Genomic DNA, 19882 nt, shown 5'->3' on the forward strand with positions numbered 1-19882 from the left:
AAAACAATGAGTAGATGAATGCTGAAAGCTGTATAGATGCAGAAAACGCAAGGTGGAATGCTGGCAGAATGCTGAAACTGCTGCGTTTTGCTGATGTAGTATGCTCATGCGTTGATGCGCCTAGTGCTGTAGGAGGAAAACGTTGAGGTATGATTACTGGAAACTGCAATCGCTTTATGCTCCTTGTGGTGAAGGCTCCAAGCATTGAATGCTCTATGTTGAATATGATGAATGAATGAATGAATGAATACCATGCTTAGCTATTTATATGGGCCAGATGAGCTAGTCGGTTGGCTACAGGGCTGGCTGACTGCACATGTCCACATAAAATACCTAAATGATGTATAAAATGTTGGAAATTATGGGAATAATACCAGAAAATTCCTAGTAAATATTTTGATAAATACTAGATGATATCTGAGGGTTCTGCAATGGTCTAGATGCAATGAATGAATAATGTGCAATATGCAGAATGCTTTCTAATGCAAACCCTAAGGGTTTTATTGACTTTACATGCATGAATGCGTCTCTTCAAGTGGGTTACAGGACTTGGACTGACTGACTGACTGTCTAAGGCTGAGGACGACCTACGTAGCTCGTGCCTGACTTATCCTGGGACTAAGGATTACAATGGGGTCACGGCGTATGACAAATATCATCCTAAAAGGAACTAATACTGTACAATGTTGCACTGATGATGATGAGCTAGCTTGTCACCATGCACTACAATGCAGACTGCATGTGACAGGGGGGCTGTTTTTTCCTTCTTTGGCTGGCCTGTAGGAGGTGGCTGGCCATGGGGGCCCACCTTTGATGCTAGCCGACCAAGTTATGCTGGTCGTGGGCCAGCCAACCAAGTTATACTTGGTCATGGGGCCCTATAGGGGGCTGTCGGCCCTGTTTATACAGGCCGATTGGCTGCTCTCTTCCACATATATATGGGTACTTGGCCCCCCCACATATTGTACCGGATCTACTGTGTATATAGCTGAGTTTTACTGCACTTCTCCTCTCTTGCAGTTCTGCGTTTTCTGCTCTGAGATTTTGGTCTCATTTCCGCTGCATATTCCGACAATCCACACATTATGTGTCCTTTGACATGTAGCCAATGTCATAAGCAAAGTCAGGCAAAGATGTGGATCTCACAAGGGAGCACATGGAGCTCTAGGTATGCATGGTATGTAAAGACACATGAGGTGGAGAATCAAGACAGGAACATGCTATTATGCTATTCTCTATAATGAGATGAAGGGTGATATTATTGTCTATTGAGAGGTCGGTTGGTAAGAGATATGTGGCTTTCTATTTGCATGAGATGCATTGTACAAAAAGAGACTCTTGCAGTTAGCACACTTGCAGAAAGAAGATTCAAGACACCATCCAGATGCTCCTGAGTCCTTACTTATTCCTCTAGGGACTGATCAGGAGGCAGAGAACACTAGCCCATAAGACCATGTGGTCAGAGCTCGTATTGGGGCTCACTTACAGGGGAAGACATCTTTGAGACTCACAGCATTATTGTCTTGTGCTCATCTATTTCCTGTATAAAATATTTACTATATGATTAGCCAATCATTTAAATCATTGTTGAGGACTATCCTCATTTTTTATGAAAATGAAGACTCTTGAGGTTTTTTGTGGGATTGTATGGTGAGCAACTCTATTGCTTTCTTATTAGAAAGCTTGGATACCAACATAAGCATAGCTATTTTCATTTGTGAGCAAGTTTTGTAGAGCTGTCAGACATTATCTGTTGTGCTAATCAGCTTTTGTGCAGGGAGGATGGTGCTGCAGAGGTGCAACTAGGCCAGACACATGTGATGTGTGTGGTGAGTTGCCAATTGGTGCAACCCTTCCCAGATAGGCCAAATGAGGGCAGCCTTGCTGTGTTTACAGAGTTTTCACCGATGGCAGATCCTTCTTTTGAAGCTGGCCGACAAGGAGAAAGTGCAGTGGAGCTTGGGCGAGTGATTGATCGGGGCTTGCGGTAGTGTTTGGACTTCTTAACCTCATTGCTTTCAAGGCCTTAACTGTCTGCTTACCTTTCTTGGCTGCCTTCTGTCTTGGGTTATTTTTCATTGCTGCTGATTGCCTCATATGTTTGGTTTAATAAGTTTGAGGGTGAACTGCAGAGAGAGCCGGGCAGTAGACACAGAGTCCTTGTGTGTTTTAGCAGGGAAGGCAGTTTGGTCATTGCGGGTTGATATCTGTATACTTGACAATGGAGGGTGGGTTTTAGTCAAATTAAAACCAGGAATCCTGTTTCTGTTTTGTGTGTAATATGTTTTGCAGCTTGTAACGTAATCTCACTGTGTCTGCTGCAGGAACTTGATAGATGCAGCTAGTGTTGCTGCATTAGCTGCTTTGCTTTCATTCCGTAGACCAGAGTGCAGTACTGGAGGTGGAGAAGGACAGGAAGTAGTCATTCATCCTCCGGAGGTCTGCCCTTAAGCTGGTTTCCGATGGTTTTTCAAGGCCCATGAAATCCTTATCATCCATGGCTGCCTGCACTCCACCTATTTAGTTATACGGAGAACGAGAGAGAGAAAATGTGTGGGTGTGTCTTTTCATGCGTGCGTGCGAGCATATGTGCTTACTTGCATGCGCTTGCATATGTGTATACTAACAAAGTACCTCTTCCAGATACGGGAACCTCTTCCGTTGGTCATTCATCACCTGCCAATTGCAGTCACATTTGCATTTTTTGGAGATGGAGAGTTTGTGGTATGGAATTTGCTGCGATTGTTCCTCTTATGTGTGATGTTTTTACAAGTATTTCTATCGTCAGGCCTTACAATGGATTCTGATGTAGGATATAACAGGTCATGGATCCAAGCTATAGAGAAGAGCTCGTAATGAAAGGAAGGCTGACTGTCACTATGAATGTACACGGCGATATTTGTGCGGTCCAGAAAGGAGGTGGTGTTGGCGTGAGTTCTGGCGAGATCATGCGTTGCTTAAGAATTGCTTCCACAAAGGTTGCAGATATCACATCGTTATTGAAGAAGGCGGTGAGTATGCAATCCCCTCTGAACAAAGAGAGTCTGCTGACAGATTAACTTTCTTCAAGGTTTGTAAAGACGGTAAGAGTAGTAGGGACGACCAGTGCCTCGTGAGTGTTAGCTGTTGACTTGAGGTTCAATGCGCTTGTTCACTTGCAAGTAGGTGGCCTTTGAGTAACTAAGCCTTCAGAGTCTGACTGCTTCCTATTGAAATGTCACCTTAATCTGGTGCCACGTGAACATGCACCTTACTTGCAGCTGCCTAAAGGGTAAGTTCAGAGGCAAAGCATGTCTTCAATCAAGTATGGCCAACCCTTTTGGTAAGGCTAGCTTTCTCTTCTTTTAGAGTTTCTTAGGTCTGGTACAAACAATCCATATGCCATGTGCTAGGGTTTCTGCATAGCAGCCTGAAAATAGTAGAATCTCAAAAATAAGCAAACGTGGTGCAGATGTGAGTCTTTGTGCAGGCAATAGTCCCAAACAACAGCCCGCAAGGGGCGTTCCGATTTGGCATTGTCATACTTTGCTGCAGCAGCAGTTGTAGGGGTGCCTGTGGCGCTTTGTCACCAGCGGGGCAATTTCTATGGGTGTTTCGTGTAGAGCCCTAGATGCTGGACGATTGCTATGGGACTTTCTGGTGCTCATAGTTGAGCTTGAGTTTGCTGAGCACCTCGCCCTTCAGCTCGTTGAGGTGTGGCATGCACAATGTCTGGATGGGTGTCATCCCCCGCACACAAAACTCCATAGGTCCTTGGTCATCAGTGGATTCTTAATCATGAAGCTCCACGGGAGTAATTGCTCTCGTCGAGCTTGTCCTCTTGTGCCAAAACCCCAAGTACATCCCCTGCATTCTGAGCTATTTGCAAATGCCTAAATGCAAAAATTACTGCGAATCGGCAATACACGTGCAATGTGTGTGCTCACTGACAGAAAGCCAAATACTTGGCTTGTAGAGCGAACACCTTTCCCAAAATACGTGCAAATCCCCTTGCAACTAACAAAATAGTGTAGGGTAATGAGTTATTCCTCTTTTTCTCCTCCTCATATATTTGCATGAAAGGGGTAACCTTGAGAAGAATTCTCCAATATTGTCACATGCCCGGAAGCTGTGTGTGTCTTCTTTCAACCCTAAGTAACTGAATAGGAACCTTGATGCAAATCACAGCAAAGACAGATAGAGGAGAGAGAGAGAGAGAGCTGTATTTTCAGGTACTCAAAATTATTATACGTCTGTGGCCCAAAAGGAATAATCTAAAGCCTATGTGTGACCTGCACCATCTGGGGGTAGATGACAGCATTGCCTTTTATAGGCTCTTGGATGACATTATCAACAGCAGTCGGCCAGTTCTATGGACATGGAATATTACATCAGCTGCCGACAAGAAGTTTACCACCTCCTAAGCTTGGCCGACAGGGTCCTGGTCCACAGATATGCCTTCCCTTGCCTGTCAAAGCAGCTACTACCCTAAACAAAATGTTTATTTGCTGCCAACTTCAGGGAGTAGTCCGGGAAAACCAACCATGTCCATGTGTGCACATGACATCCCCTCGTGCTAAACTTGATGACAGGATTCCAACCTTTGACCTTGTATGACTATCATCATCCCCTTTGTCTCCTCCTGGACTCCTAAATCTGTCATCCTTCCTTTGTGGCAATCTTTTCACTAAAAAGTTTGCTGTGTCTCTGATTCCACTCCAGATCTGGTGTTGAGACCTGTGCATTTGTTCCACTTTGTCCCCTTGCCTGCATGCCTTGTCCCTGAACACTTCAACGGCCTCCTTCTGGAAGTTGATCATGGCATCCTTGCGCCACCCCCTTGGAACGGTTTTCCCGAGAGCCTTCCTGGGTATGCCCCAAATGGCATACCGACCCTCAGGGTTGCCATTCCCTTGGGTTTTTCCGACACCGACCAGCCCCATGGGATTCCCACCCTGGCTTTGTTACTCTCCTTGGTCCTGTGCACTTTTCCTAGGACACCTTCAATGTCACACACGGGCACATGTATACGGAACCAATTCACTACCAAAACAGCATACATACATCAACAATTCATGGCATATGCATGATTACCATCATTGTGAAACATTACATGAGCATATACATCCTGCAAACATAAACCAACTTGCACATGACACAGCACTAGGGGCTATGTCACCACTTCTCTTGCAGACGTCTGAAATGATGTCATGATTGAATACATGTGGAAGGGCTCCATGGAAGGATTGGTATCCTGGTGTGAGTTCCTAGCATGATTTATGAACTCATGGAAGGGTGGTAATCCTGGTGAGTGACTTTGGACTCATGGAAGGGTGGTTACCTTGGTGAGTACTTTTTGGTCCTGTGTGGACAGCGCCTGTGAACGGGCTAGTTGGATGTACAAGATGTAAGTTGGGAGATTTCATCCACTATGTTTGTGCACCAGCATATGTATGTGAGTTGCACATGCATGGATGACTTGTTTTTGATGCTTGAACATTGCTTGGTATTTTGCCTGTGAATGTCCACGGGCACCGGGGACGCCTGGACAACCTGTGGATACGCGTGTGCACACCTGTTTGGGACTCATATGGTTTCCTTATGTGTTTTGCAGGTGGTAAGTGTGCACACTTAACCCAATTTATTCATTATTTCATGTTTCGTCACGATTGTGACGTATGTATGTATCAGATTCTCTCTTCATTGCTGATTCCTGTTGCAGATACAAAGAGTAACCAACCAAGGGAACCCCTGCCCTCGACTGGTTGCGACTCTTCGCCAAAGGATGTACCTCTTCATCAAATAGTCACATCCCTTCGACGAATGGTTGTATTCCTTGATGAATGGTTGTGCCTCTACATCGAATAGACACATCCCTTAGCCTAAAGTTGTATCCTTTCGTCTATGGCCATGTCCTTTCGTCAATGGACATGCCTCTTTAAATGTGTCTCTTCATCTCCTATATAAGAGACCTATTGTACTCAGTTTAATCAATTCAATTCAATCTTCTCTCAAGTGTTCTCCTGAAGTCTCTTGTTCTCTAAGTTAAGTACTTAAGTAGTAATTAGTACACAATATGAGGGATTAACAACATAATCCTCACAGTGGTATGAGAGCAATTTTTTTTTTCTTACCCGTGGGTTGTGGAGCCCTCACCCTCTCCGCGGCACTCCCTCGTCCACCACTCTTCTCAGTGTTGTATGGAAGCAGCGGAGCGATGGTGGACTTGGCATAAATCTTTGCCCATGGTGATGTAAAAAATAAAATAAAAATTCCACACCCATACACATGCACCGTGTGTGTTTCAGAGAGGGAACCCTTGCTGCATACCTGGATTACCCCCCATCCTTGCTGCCGGTGGTGGTAGTTGTTCGCTGCATGTCAGGAACCCCTCCCCCTCTCTGCTGAGTATGGAGCACCCCCTCCCCTCCTCGCTTCGTTCGTTGCAGGCCGTGAGCCCCTTGCTCGCTTCGTGCAGCTGCCGGCCTTGAGCCCCCCTCGCCGTTGAATATCAACTGCCCCCCCTCCCTCTTCGCATCGTAGCTGGCGGCGCCTTTTCGAAGTGGCGCACCCTCTCTTCTGGTTGGGTATGTGATCCAGGCCACCGTCACCCTTAAGCCATTAAAAAAAAAAAAATTTTGGGCACGCTACGTGGCATTTGGACCTCTAATCAATACCAAAAAAAAAGGTGTGCGCGAGTGTGAAGCCCCCCCCCCCCTCCCCTCTTCCGTTGGCGATTCGGCAACCATTCGGCTGTTAGGATGCCGCCGGCTGCACATTCGCCTTCATCCTCTCTCCCGGCTCTGCCCACGCCACACTGTGTGTGCGCTCTCGCCATCCACGTGCATGCTTCATGGACAATTTTTCGGAGGAGCCCTACATGCACATCCCCTACCTGAGTTACATCGACGAGATCCCTGAGGCTCTCCTTCCCGAACACAGCCCTCTTCGTGCCCCCACCCTGGAACCGGTGACACTTTCCGCCGATGTTGGGTGGATCCCAAGTCTCCCGGACTCTCCTATCCCAGTAGCCTCGGCCTCACAGGTGTACCGCATACATGTCAGCAGCCTGCATGTAACCGAACCCGACACTTGGGTGATCTAGACTATTTTCCTCACCTGCGAGCCACTGCACCTTGCTCATTTCGAGTACTTTTTGTCACGGTACCCTCAGTTGGCACACTTTCTTTGAGAGTGCAGTGTGGATGGCCTCCGCAATATCTCCTCCACGCGTCCTCCTGTGACATTCTACTGCGAGATCTTCGTCCCCGATTATACTCCATTATCTCCGGTGCCGAGCTCTTTGGCGGACCCAAACGAAGAAGTGGAAGCAGACGAAATAACCTCCGAGGACGATCCCGAGAAAGTGGAGGACCCCGACTTCGAGTACGAGGATCCCGTTACTGCCTCTCCGGCAGCTGTTCCTTCCATCCTATATCTCGGGTGGACCTTTCCTGCTTCACCTCAGTACTCTCTCTGAGTTCTCTAGATGTCGACTTCACCTCAGTACTCTCTCTGAGTTCTCTAGATGTCGACTTCGCACGACAACGTGCCACCCGCCGATCCTCAAATGGAGGCCTTGCAGATGACCACTCTTCAACAACAGATGGAGGACTTGCAAAGGGCCCTTTTCGACGGTATGGCATCAATGCGATCACAAATGGAAGACATGCAACAACGGCACCAACACCAGCGCAAGGGATCCAAGAAGTCTTCACCGACTTCATCATCATCCTCGGTGGGCCAGCAGGACGATCCCTCAACTCCTCCCGATCCGACCGTCGAGGTAGACAATGTTGAACTCAAACTTTTGTATAAATTAATGACCACAGCACAGACAAGAAAGGTGGATATCAAGTTACCTGAGCCCTACAATGGCCGCCGCGATAAGCGGTTAATCGATCACTGGCTCTACAAGATGGAGGTTTATTTCTCAAATACCGAATTGCCCGAAAATAAAAAGGTGGCATTAGCAAGTACCCTCTTGAAAGATACCGCCTTCCTTTGGTGCCGCAGGATTTCAGATGGCAAGTCTACTCCGACGTGGGATAAATTCCGGCGTGCTCTTCGCAAGGCTTTTGAGCCTGCAAATGCGAACTTTCATGCCAGGTCTTCTCTCCGCCGCCTGAGTCAAACTGGCTTCGTGGCCGCGTACATCTCAGAGTTTCAAAAATTGACTCTCGAGATAGAGACACTCAGCCCCTCTGACCAGCTTCATAGCTTCATTGACGGGCTTGAACCCACGATCCAAGACGAAGTCCATAAGTACAATCCTGCCACTCTGGATGAAGCAATCTCGTATGTCGAGCGCATTAGTGATTACAAGCGTCCTCCAAGGAACTTTTCCTCCGGTGCTCGTTCTTACCAGCGGAATCGACCCAATGGGACTAGCCAACCCCAGCTTTCCAATCCTGGACAACCAAACTCTCGGCAACCATATTCTGGACAACAGTCCTTCCAGTCGCGCTTCTCCGGGCAAGCTCCCGCGTCAAACGTAGGATCCTCTCAGACCGAATCCTCTGGCAGCAGAAACCGAGATGGTCCCGACAGGACCGTCGCAGCAATGATCGACGCAACTTCAAGCGAGAAACCTCTTCAAGACAGCAAACCTCTTCATTGACTGCCACTTCATCCCAACCTAGTCGTCCAGGCCTCTTTACAATTTGTTCTGGTGATCACCGGTGGTATGAATGTCCTCAGTGCCCTAAACCCTCCAACACTCGGCGCAATTCTCAGGTGGACAGTTGCCACCATGTTGATCATGACCCGCCTCCTGTGAAAGACAAAAACAAACAAATAGCTTGCTCTGTTCGCGTTTCTGAAGTTGTCAGTACCCTGATGCTTAATGGCCAAAGTACCAACCCTGTTCTGGTGAATCTTTCCAAGCAGGTCCTTAGTCTTCTGGGTTTCATTGGCTACCATCCCATCAATGTGCTGGTGGATAGTGGCTGTTCCACTAATTTTGTAGGCACTTCTTTGGTTCACAAGCTTCGCCTACAGACCCGACATTTTGTGGATGCTTTTCAAGTAGAGCTTGTTGATGGTTCCTTCCTTAATTGTAACAAAAAGGTGCAACAGCTTCAGTTCCAGATTCAAGATTACCAAGATCACCTTAATTTTTCAGTGATGCCGTTGTCACATTATGACATGATACTGGGACAATCTTGGCTGTATCGATATGATCCAGTGATCAGCTTTCGTTCTCATTCAATCCAGTTATACCATGATGGTCGAGAGTTGGAACTTTGTGGCCTTTTCAGTGCCAAACCCATCACTGTTGTTTCTGCCTTGCAAGTCAAGCACCTCGTCTGCAAACGTGACTGTACAACATCCTTGGTCATGTTACGGGAGATTGAAGCAGAAACTAGTGAGCAATCTCAAGCCTCGTCCATCAACAACTGCTTACTTGGAGCAACCCTTCTTCAGGCCTTTTCAGGATCTGTTTCTGAATGATCTTCCGACGACATTGCCTCCTCGTCGTCTTGTGGATCACCCGATTGATCTTATCCAAGGTCAGCCTGCTCCAACCCGAGCTCCATAAGGTGTTTCTTACTCTGAATCTCAGGAGATACAAAGGCAATTACAGGAGTTGTTGGACAAAGGTCACATTCGCCCCAGCAAAAGTCCCTTCGGAGCCCCGGTTTTGCTTGTCAAAAAGAAGCATGGATCAATGCGGCTTTGCATTGATTACCGTGCTCTCAACAAGCTGACAATCAAGAATAAATTCCCTTTGCCTCGCATCGATGAGTTGTTCGACTAGCTGCTTAGTGCAAAGGTGTTTTCCAAGATTGATTTGAAGTCCGGCTATCATCAAATTCGTATCCGTAATGGTAATGAATACAAGACAGCCTTTCGGACAAAATACGGCCATTATGAATTCTTGGTCATACCTTTTGGGTTAACCAATGCCCCTGCCACTTTCATGACCCTGATGAATGAAATTTTTGGGCCGTACTTGGACAAGTTTGTGATCGTTTATCTCGATCATATTCTGGTTTTTGGCCGATCTATGGTCGATCACAAAGAGTATTTACAGATTGTCTTTGAAGTACTCCGCACCAATGTGCTGTACATCAACAAGAAGAAGAGCGAATTTTTCAAGAACCATGTGGAATATCTTGGTCACATCATTTCTGCTAATGGGATTGCAGTAGATCCTAAGAAGATTCAAGCAATTGTGGATTGGCCTTTGCCTCCACCATTTCAGATGTTCGATCTTTCTTGGGACTTGCTAACTTTTATCACAGCAAGGTGCATAGGTTTTCAGAGATTGCTGCCCCTTTGACAGAATTGACAAAGCTGGACAAACTTAAGTGGTCTTCTGAAGCTAAGCAATCCTTCAATGATCTCAAGCATGCCTTGACGACAACCCCGGTCTTGGCCATTGCAGATCCCACTTAGCCCTTTGATGTAATGACAGATGCCTTAGATCGTGCTTTTGGTGGAGTTTTGATGCAGATTGAACCTTTCGTTGCTTTTGACAGTAGGAAGTTTTCAGCCATTCAAAGCAGTGGACGAAGTGAGCAGAGCCTCTACAGGAGCTGGCTGACTGTTATAAGGGCCATTATTGGCTGTTTTTACAGGTTTGCGGAGGTTTCTCACGACGAAACTTGAACAAACATGTCCCTAGACAAGTACCAGGCCTGGGGATGTGACTTGGTGGAACCTGTGGGTGGCCAGTGAGCCAAAACCATGGCTGGTTACTGTTTTGCAGGTTTGGGACAGCAGTTTGTTAGAGGGTTGGTGACCGCTCTATCAAAGTACAGGAGTGGTTGGTGATCACTCTACCCTGGTTGGTGACCGAGGGTGTTCTACAGGAGCGGTTGGTGATCACTCAACCTTGGTTGGTGACCGAGGGTGTTGCAACAGGAGTGGTTGGTGACCGCTGGACCTTGGTTGGTGACCGAGGAGTTGCAGGTAATGTGTTTACCTATGTTTCCACAGTAGGATAAATCTGGTGTCGGCTGGATGAGTGTGTACTCTCGCGGCACACGCATCTTGTACATATAAATACTTCTGTTGGTAATAAAGATACCTCAGGGGCTGATTTATCCAACTGTGGAAACATAGGTAAACACATTACCTGCAACTCCTCGGTCACCAGCCAAGGTCGAGCGGTCACCAACCACTCCTGTTGCAACACCCTCGGTCACCAACCAAGGTTGAGCGATCACCAACCGCTCCTGTAGAATACCCTCGGTCACCAACCACTCCTGTACTTTGATAGAGCAGTCACCAGCCCTCTAACAAAGTGCTCTCTTAAACTTGCAAAACAGTAACCAGCCATGGTTTTGGCTCACTACACCCAGAATAGCAACTCGTGGAGCTTTTGGGAGTGCCCGGGTGCCCTTCTCTCATATTTGGCCTTGGTTTATTAAAAATAGTCCACCTTGATGTGAACTCACTTATAAAATTATAAGTGTGTCCGCTAAGTGTGCACACTTACCACCTGCTGCAAAACACATAAGGAAACCATATGAGTCCTAAACAGGTGTGCACATGCGTATCCACGGGTTGTCCAGGCGTCCCCGGTGCCCGTGGACATTCACAGGCAAAATACCAAGCAATGTCCAGGCATCAAAAACAAGTCATCCATGCATGTGCAACTCACATACATATGTTGGTGCACAAACATAGTGGATGAAATCTCCCAATTTACATCTTGTACATCCAACTAGCCCGTTCACAGGTGCCATCCACAGAGGACCAAAAAGTACTCACCAGGGTAACCACCCTTCCATGAGTCTAGAGTCACTCACCAGGGTTACCACCCTTCCATGAGTTCATAAATCATGCCAGGAACTCACACCAGGATACCAGTCCTTCCATGGAGCCCTTCCACATGTATTCAATCATGACATCATTTCAAACGTCTGCCAGAGAAGTGGTGACATTCCCCCCGGCTTCTAATCAATTGCCCCCAACTGAAAAGCTTCCAAGTAGCCCGTAAGAAGATTTGGATAGTCTTTAAAATATGCCTCATCCATCCACTTCGCATCAAGTGCTAGATAGTTCCTGAACTTCACAAGGTACTTACGGACAAGCCTGCCTCTAGCAGCTTTCCGCTCCTTGTGAAAAACAATCTGCTCAGGTTGCAATACCTCTTCCAGCTCATCAACCTTGGGTTGATCTTCCATAATCGGCTCCACCGGCTCAAGACCAACATATCTCTTCAAGAGACTGACATGGAAAGCATTATGAATCTGCCAATGATCTGGCAACACCAGCCTGTAAGCTACCTCATTGATCTTTTCCAAGATCTGAAATGGTCCATAATACCTGCAAGATAGCTTCATATAGTAACCATCTTTCCCAGTCTGCTTGCAAAGGCGAGCCTTTTGGAATTTCAATAAAACCTAATATCCAACCTTCAAATCCAATTGCTTTCTATGCTTATCTGCAGCTTTCTTATGCTTATCCTGGGATCTCCCGGACCTGTGCAAAGGCCGTATCCAAATCCCTTACATACTCATCTGCTGAAAATATCTCATCCTTCGTGCGAAGGATAGGTGGCAAAATAATCTTGCCATAAACAATCTCAAAGGGCGCCTTGCCCGTAGAAGTATGCACTGTATTGTTGTAAGCAAACTCTACCAGTGACAAATACTTCTCCCAATTTGATTTGTGATCAGCCACATAGCATTTCAAAAGATCAAGCATTGCCGAATTTGCAATCTCACTCTGCCCATCTGTGTTTAGATAATATGCAGAAGAGAAATTCAACTTCATTTCCATGTTATCAAACAATGCTCACCAAAAGAGACTTGTGGTGCGAGGATCACGATCCCCCACAATCGTCTTTGGCATACCATGATGCTTGAAAACCTGTGCCATAAATATCTTTGCCATATGCTCTGGCTTTATGGTCTTCTGTACCGGAATAAAATGTGCCTGCTTACTGAACCTATCCACAATAGTCCAGATGGCATCATTCCCTTGCTGCGTCTTAGGAAGACCTGTGATAAAATCCATGGCAATACTCTCGGAAGGCTGATTCGGAATTGGCAACGGTTGAAGCAACCCCGGAATCTTATGGAATCTGCAACGGTTGAAGCAACCCCAGAGTCTTATGCCTGTCAAACTTACTTTCTGGCAAACCATGCATTGGCGCACATAGTCATCTATGTCTTTACGCATTCCTGGCCAGAAAAAGTGTCTTCCCAAAGCTTGTGTAGTGGCAAGGATTCCTCTATGCCCTACATAAGGCGGTGCATGGCATTCATCCATCAGTTTCTGCCTCAAATCCTTATGTACACATAAGCAATTATGAAACATCAAATACCCATCACGTATGGAGTAATTCGGGGCTGCTATACCCTGCTGAAAACCAGCCCATATATGCTGAAAATCATCATCTGTATGATAAGAATTTCGCATATCTGATAAATCCTGATGATAGGCTACTGTAATAGCACTTGAGGCCTTTGGGATAGTGCATTGGCCACTACATTCTTCTTACCAGGAGTATGTAAAATCTGAAAATGAAATATAGATAGGAAGTTTGCCCATCTCATATGTTTCTCAGATAGCTTAGTCTGTGTAAGAAAATACCGTAGACTCTAATGATCAGTCTTAACGGTAAATTCAGCTCCCAAAAGATAATGCTTCCACATCGTGAGAGCATGAATCACTGCCAATAACTCTTTCTCGTAAACCTGCAAGTAGAGTTCGGCATGTTGCAACCGACGACTCTCATATGCCATTGCATGGCCTTCCTGGTTCAACACTGCACCAATACAACTCCACATGCATCACATTCCATCGAGAAAGGTTTATGCAAATCTGGAATGATCAACACCGGTCCAGCCATGATTGCTTCCTTTAACTTAAGAAAGGCATTCCTTTGCTTGTCACCCCAGTGAAAAGTAGCTTTCTTCTTTGTTAAATCATGCAAAGGCGAAGCAATCTCGGCAAAGAGCTTAATAAACTGGCGATAATATGAGCATAATCCCAGAAAGCTCTTGATCTCATGTACATTCTTCAATTCTGGCCAATCTTTTATAATCTGCAACTTGGCAGGATCCATACGTACCCCATCCTTGGATACAATATGACCAAGGTAATGAATTTCAGCCAAGAAAAATTCACTCTTCTTGCTATTAATGTAGAGCTTACGGCGACGAAGCTCTTCAAACACTATGGCCTGTCACACACAGGTACATGTATACGGAACCAATTCACTACCAAAACAACATACATACATCAACCATTCTTGGCATATACATGATTACCATCATTGTGAAACATTACATGAGCATATACATCCTGCAAACATAAACCAACTTGCACATGACACAGCACTAGGGGCCGAAGTTGCCCCCCCCCCCCCCCCCCCCCGCGAGGTGTCTTTATTACCAACAGAAGTATTTATATGTACAAGATGCGGGTGCCTGGAGAGTACACACTCATCCAACCGACACCAGATTTATCCAACTGTGGAAACATAGGTAAACACATTACCTGCATTTCCTCGGTCACCAACCAAGGACGAGCAGTCACCAACCACTCCTGTTGCAACACCCTCGGTCACCAACCAAGGTTGAGCGATCACCAACCGCTCCTGTAGAGAACACCCTCAGTCACCAACCAGGGTAGAGTGATCACCAACCACTCCTATACTTTGATAGAGCAGTCATCAACCCTCTAACAAAGTGCTGTCCCAAACCTGCAAAACAGTAACCAGCCATGGTTTTGGCTCACTGGCCACCCACAGGTTCCACGAGATCACATCCCCAGGCCTGGTACTTGTCTAGGGACATGTTTGCTCAAGTTTCGTTGTGAGAAACCTCCTGCAAACCTGTAAAAACAGCCAATAATGGCCCTTATAAGAGTCGGCCAGCTCCTTTAGAGACTTTGCTCACTTCGTCCAAGCCCTATTCTAAGCAGAGAAGCCCAAAAACAGTCCCAACAGCCATGCACAAGCTCCTGGAGCCAAATCGATCAGCCTGCAGCCCCTGTAGATGAAGTCGACCTGCCCTGTAGAGAGAGAAATAGCAGCCAGCCAGCCCTGGGACCCTTGTACTTCGCATGTATTCCACCTGTAGCTCATGCATGTGAGTAAACTTGCTGTTTTTCCTGTCCACACAGCTCCTAACAGCCCACGATTTCCAGTTGAGTGCTCTACAAGTCAGGGCTTGCCCACTGTGGCCCTCCCACACCCAGAATAGCAACTCGTGGAGCTTTTTGGGAGTGCCCGGGTGCCCATCTCTCATATTTTGGGAATAGTCCACCCTGCTGTGAACTCACTTATAAAATTATAAGTGTGTCCGCCCACACTTAAAGTGAATGTGAACCCTGCACCCAATAAACCTTAGTAACATGAAATAATGAATAAATTGGGTTAAGTGTGCACACTTACCACCTGCAAAACACATTAGGAAACCATATGAGTCCCAAACAGGTGTGCACATGCGTATCCATGGGTTGTCCAGGCGTCCCCGGTGCCCGTGGACATTCACAGGCAAAATACCAAGCAATGTCTAGGCATCAAAAACAAGTCTTCCATGCATGTGCAACTCACATACATATGCTGGGGCACAAACATAGTGGATGAAATCTCCCAACTTCATCTTGTACATCCAACTAGCCCGTTCACAGGCGCCATCCACACAGGACCAAAAAGTACTCATCACGAGGGTAACCACCCTTCCATGAGTCTAAAGTCACTCACCAGGGTTACCACCCTTCCATGAGTTCATAAATCATGCCAGGAACTCACACCAGGATACCAATCCTTCCATGGAGCCCTTCCACATGTATTCAATCATGACATCATTTCAGACGTCTACTAGAGAAGTGGTGACATTCAACACTTAGTCTTGCTAAGCCTGATTCTGAACAATGCTGCATGGTCACCACACCACCTTAAGATCAAGACATGAGTGATGGTTGCATCAAGGGTGAGTGGGACATGCGTAGCTATAGTATCTTAGAATCAGCTTGCAGCTCTGATAACCAATGTCACATGCGCGGAAGCTTTGTGTGTCTTCTTTCAGCCCTAAGTAACTGAATAGGAACCTTGATGTAAATCTCCAGCAAAGACAGAGAGAGCTATACTTTCAATATGTCATATAGTACACAAAATTGCACAACATCTGTGGCCTAAGACAGAGAGAGCTATATTTTCAATATATCCATATGGTACACAAAACTGTACAACCAGCCTATATATGACCTGCCCCATCTGGGGGGTAGATGATGTACAATGAACAACGACATTGCCTTTTATAGCCTCTTGGATGACATTATCAACTGGTCGATTTCTGGTTGGCCAATTCTATGGACTTGAAATATTACATCAGCTCTGCCGACAGGAAGTATGCATCCATTGTAATATGCGGAAGCTTCGGAGAAGGATCGGTACTTCAAAACTCAGAAATCAGCACTCTTTTCGCGACGGAATTAACGCACAAACTGAAAAGGAGATGTGCAGAAAATAGAGAGAGAAGGGGGAGATGGAGAGGACACAGTATTGGGTCCCAATTACCCTCTGTAGGGCCCCCACCACGGATGGTGTATTTGCTTTATTAGAATGATGTAAATCTGAAAACAAATACAGAAACTTGACCTTTTCTTGGCTGGAGAATCCTGCCCTTGACCTTCAGTCCTTCACCCCTTTGCGTTAGCAACTTCTTGGCTGTCTTGGCCCCTTTTTGCTTAAGCACTTGGTGAATTATGAGATGACTTCAATGATTCTAGGCTGGAGTATTTATACTCCCTTTTGCATCCAGTCGGCCTGCTTCATGAAGCCCCATGACTAGGTCCTATTCAATAAAATGCTTTCACACTATATTAAATGCTGGCCACTCTACGCCTGCCTGCTGGACAGTTTCCAGGCTGCTGGGCACTATGCGCAGAGGTGTGGGACTGCTCCCTACACCTGGCCGACCTGCTGGGTAGGGGTATTAGCCCTGTAGACTGCCTGTCCAGCAGCATTAAAGCTGGCCGACAGCCCTTCCAGCCCATGCCATGGCTGGTGGGCACAGCTTGGGCCCTCCTGGCCCCTTGGGGGTGGTTCTACACCTCCCCCATGCCCACACTAAGAGTGCAAGTGCAAATCTTCGCACTGGGGTAGCCCTATGGACTGGCCCCATCTCTACATGCAAAATTACATGCCTACAGAGGTCTGGCATCCAGTTGCAAACTAGATACACAGAACATCTGACATCATTCCAGAGGGAGACTCACAGCGCGGACTGGCACTGCTTCATGTGCAGGACAGTGTACACCTGACCTTGGACTCATGTGCAGGACAATGCACACCTGACCTCGGACAACTGAGATGGATCCCTGGCTGACTCGTCCCGGACTGGGCTCACATGGGACCAGTTCACCATCCCAGGTCCTGCACCTTCTGTACAGAAATGTCTACGTGGCATCCTAGTGCGGGATGCACGTGACATCCCCTTTTGCTTAACTTGACGGAAGCTGCATAGCCTCCAAATAATCCGTCAATAATGCCGGATAGTCTTCGAAAAATTCTTTGTCGAGCCATACCGCTTCATGAGTTCCTCGGTCCTGAAACTTCGTGAGAAACTATTGTAGTCTTCGGCCTGAGCCATGTTTGAAACGGTGCAGAAGGATCTGTTCTGGAACCATTACTTTTGCTTCATCAATAATGTCGGGTTCCGCTTCGTCTTTGACCTCTGAAGGGGGTGGACCTGCATATGGCTTTAACCAACTGACATGAAATACATCGTGCATAGTCCAACTCGGAGGTAGCTTTAACTGCATAGACAGCTCATTAATCTTTTTCCGGATGGGAAATGGTCCGAAGCTCCTGAAAGACAACTTTGGGCATCGCTTGTCCACCTGCTTCAATCTTTGCTTCATAATCCGAAGATACACCCAACCCCCTTCCGAAAACTTCATGTCCCTTCGGTCTTTATTGGCCTGTCGAGTGTAGGCCTCTTGCGCTTTAGCCAATCTGTCTTTAACAGACTCTAGGATCTCCTGGTAAGACTCCGTCACTCTGTTCGCCTCCAGTGCTGAAGACGAAGTCCTGGTTAACAACGACTGGAAAGGCCTTCCAAACGCTGCCTCATATGGAGTCCTGCCAATAGCTGAAGAAAAAGAGTCATTCAAAACAGCTTGAACTAAAGGCAAAAACGATTCCCACTTACCTTGCTGATCGTGGACATAACACTTCAGCACATCAAAGGCCAACTGGTTGTATATCTCTGTCTGGCCATCTGTCTGTGGGTGGAATGCACTGGAAAAATTCAACTTAGTACCAAAATTATCAAACAATGCCCTCCAAAAATGATTGGTAAACTTGGCATCTCGGTCTGACACTATGGTTCTAGGAATCCCACCAATCGGGTACCAATGCCGAATGAATAGCTAGGCAACATCCTCGGCGGTCACATTGGCCCTGCAAGGAATAAGCATAACAAATTTGCTAAACCTATCAACAATAGTTAAACACTGTGTATTACGCTTACTCGGATTGGGAGGCAGATTTGTGACAAAGTCCATCGAAATGTCCTGGAAAGGACCCTCAGGAATTGGCAAAGGCTGTAACAACCCTATCTTCTTTCCACGAGGAGCTTTCACCTTTTGACAAATGTCACAGCGTTGTACATATGTAAACACATCACGCCTCATCTTTGGCCAATAGTATTGCCGTTCTAATTTCTCCAGAGTCGAATTCATGCCCCTATGACCACCTGTAATGGCGTCATGGGCATCATGGAGAAGAGCTGCCCGGAATGATTTCATGACACATAGTCGGCCTTTGTAGAAAAGCCAACCATCGCGTATCAGAAAATGGCGTGGTCCTGTGGCATCCAATGCCTGTTCCCACTGTGTACCGAATTCCTCGGAATCCGCGTACGTGTGGTTCATGTCTTCTAGTCCTGTACCAACAAGGTCAAGTCTAGTGGTCTGAATCGCAGATACTTGTCCCTTCCTGCTCAAAGCATCGGCCACTGGATTGGCCTTTCCTGGAAGGTACTCAATCATACCACCGAACTGCTGGAATATCTGACTCCAACAGTGTTGTCGATCACTCCACTGTGCACTTGGCATCGTCTGAATCCAGCGCAATGCCTGATGGTCAGTGCGAACCTCGAAGTCACGGCCATACAGGAAATGTTTCCAATGTTTCAAGGCCTGTATAACTGCTAGGAGTTCACGATCATAGACTGAGTAGTTCTTCTCGGCGGGCAGTAACTTACGAGACATGTAAGCTACTGGATGACCATTCTGTTGCAATACACCTCCAATTGCGATGTTACTCGCATCGGTGATCACTTGAAATGGTTCGTCCCACGAGACAAGGGCTAAACAAGGCGCTTCTGACAAAGCCACCTTGAGGTTCTGGAATGCCTCCAACGCTCGTGGAGTCATTCGAATCTTTTGCCTTCGTGTTTTCACTCCCTTTAGCAGATTGGTGAGGTCTGCCGAGAGATCAGAAAACTTGTCAATGTGGGTGGAATATGCCTGGCATATACCCACAAATGATCTAATGTCATAAGCGGTCTGAGGTACTTCCCAGTTAACAATCTCGGCCACTTTAGCCGGATCAAGTCGAATGCCTTCGGCACTAATTATATATCCCAAGTAATGTACCTGGAACAGATAAAATTCTGACTTCTTTTCATTGACATAGAGCTCGTTGCTTTCCAGCAACTTAAGGACTTTCTCCACATCAATGTCATGCTGCTCAACTGTAGCTGAAAATATGAGTATGTCGTCCAAAAATATGAACACACACACTCCAATCAACTCCCGGAAAATACGCATCATCATGCGGTTAAATGTAGCTGGGGCGTTCGTCAATCCAAATGGCATAACCACAAATTCATAGCGGGCCCGTTTTGTACGGAAGGCTGTCTTGGGGATGTCCCCCTCTACAATGCGTACCTGGTGGTACCCACTCTTTAGATCCAGTTTGGAGAAC

At 46.6% G+C, this 19882-nt stretch overlaps 1 protein-coding gene across 2 annotated transcripts in view; it reads left to right on the forward strand.

Moving 5' to 3' along the window:
• Positions 1 to 19882, forward strand: part of LOC147632712 (exosome complex component RRP45A-like) — a 63368-nt gene that overhangs the window by 15347 nt on the left and 28139 nt on the right. For both annotated transcript variants that reach the window (XM_086807535.1, XM_086807536.1), the window contains exons 2-6: positions 1778 to 1987; positions 2133 to 2228; positions 2325 to 2439; positions 2644 to 2724; positions 2823 to 3011. In XM_086807535.1, the coding sequence (XP_086663661.1) occupies positions 1778 to 1987; positions 2133 to 2228; positions 2325 to 2439; positions 2644 to 2724; positions 2823 to 3011 (691 nt within the window). The remainder of the gene's footprint in view (positions 1 to 1777; positions 1988 to 2132; positions 2229 to 2324; positions 2440 to 2643; positions 2725 to 2822; positions 3012 to 19882) is intronic.

Source organism: Cibotium barometz, chromosome 13, assembly GCF_041138505.1.
Source record: "Cibotium barometz isolate CiBa-2024 chromosome 13, ASM4113850v1, whole genome shotgun sequence".
Taxonomy (NCBI): domain Eukaryota; kingdom Viridiplantae; phylum Streptophyta; class Polypodiopsida; order Cyatheales; family Cibotiaceae; genus Cibotium; species Cibotium barometz.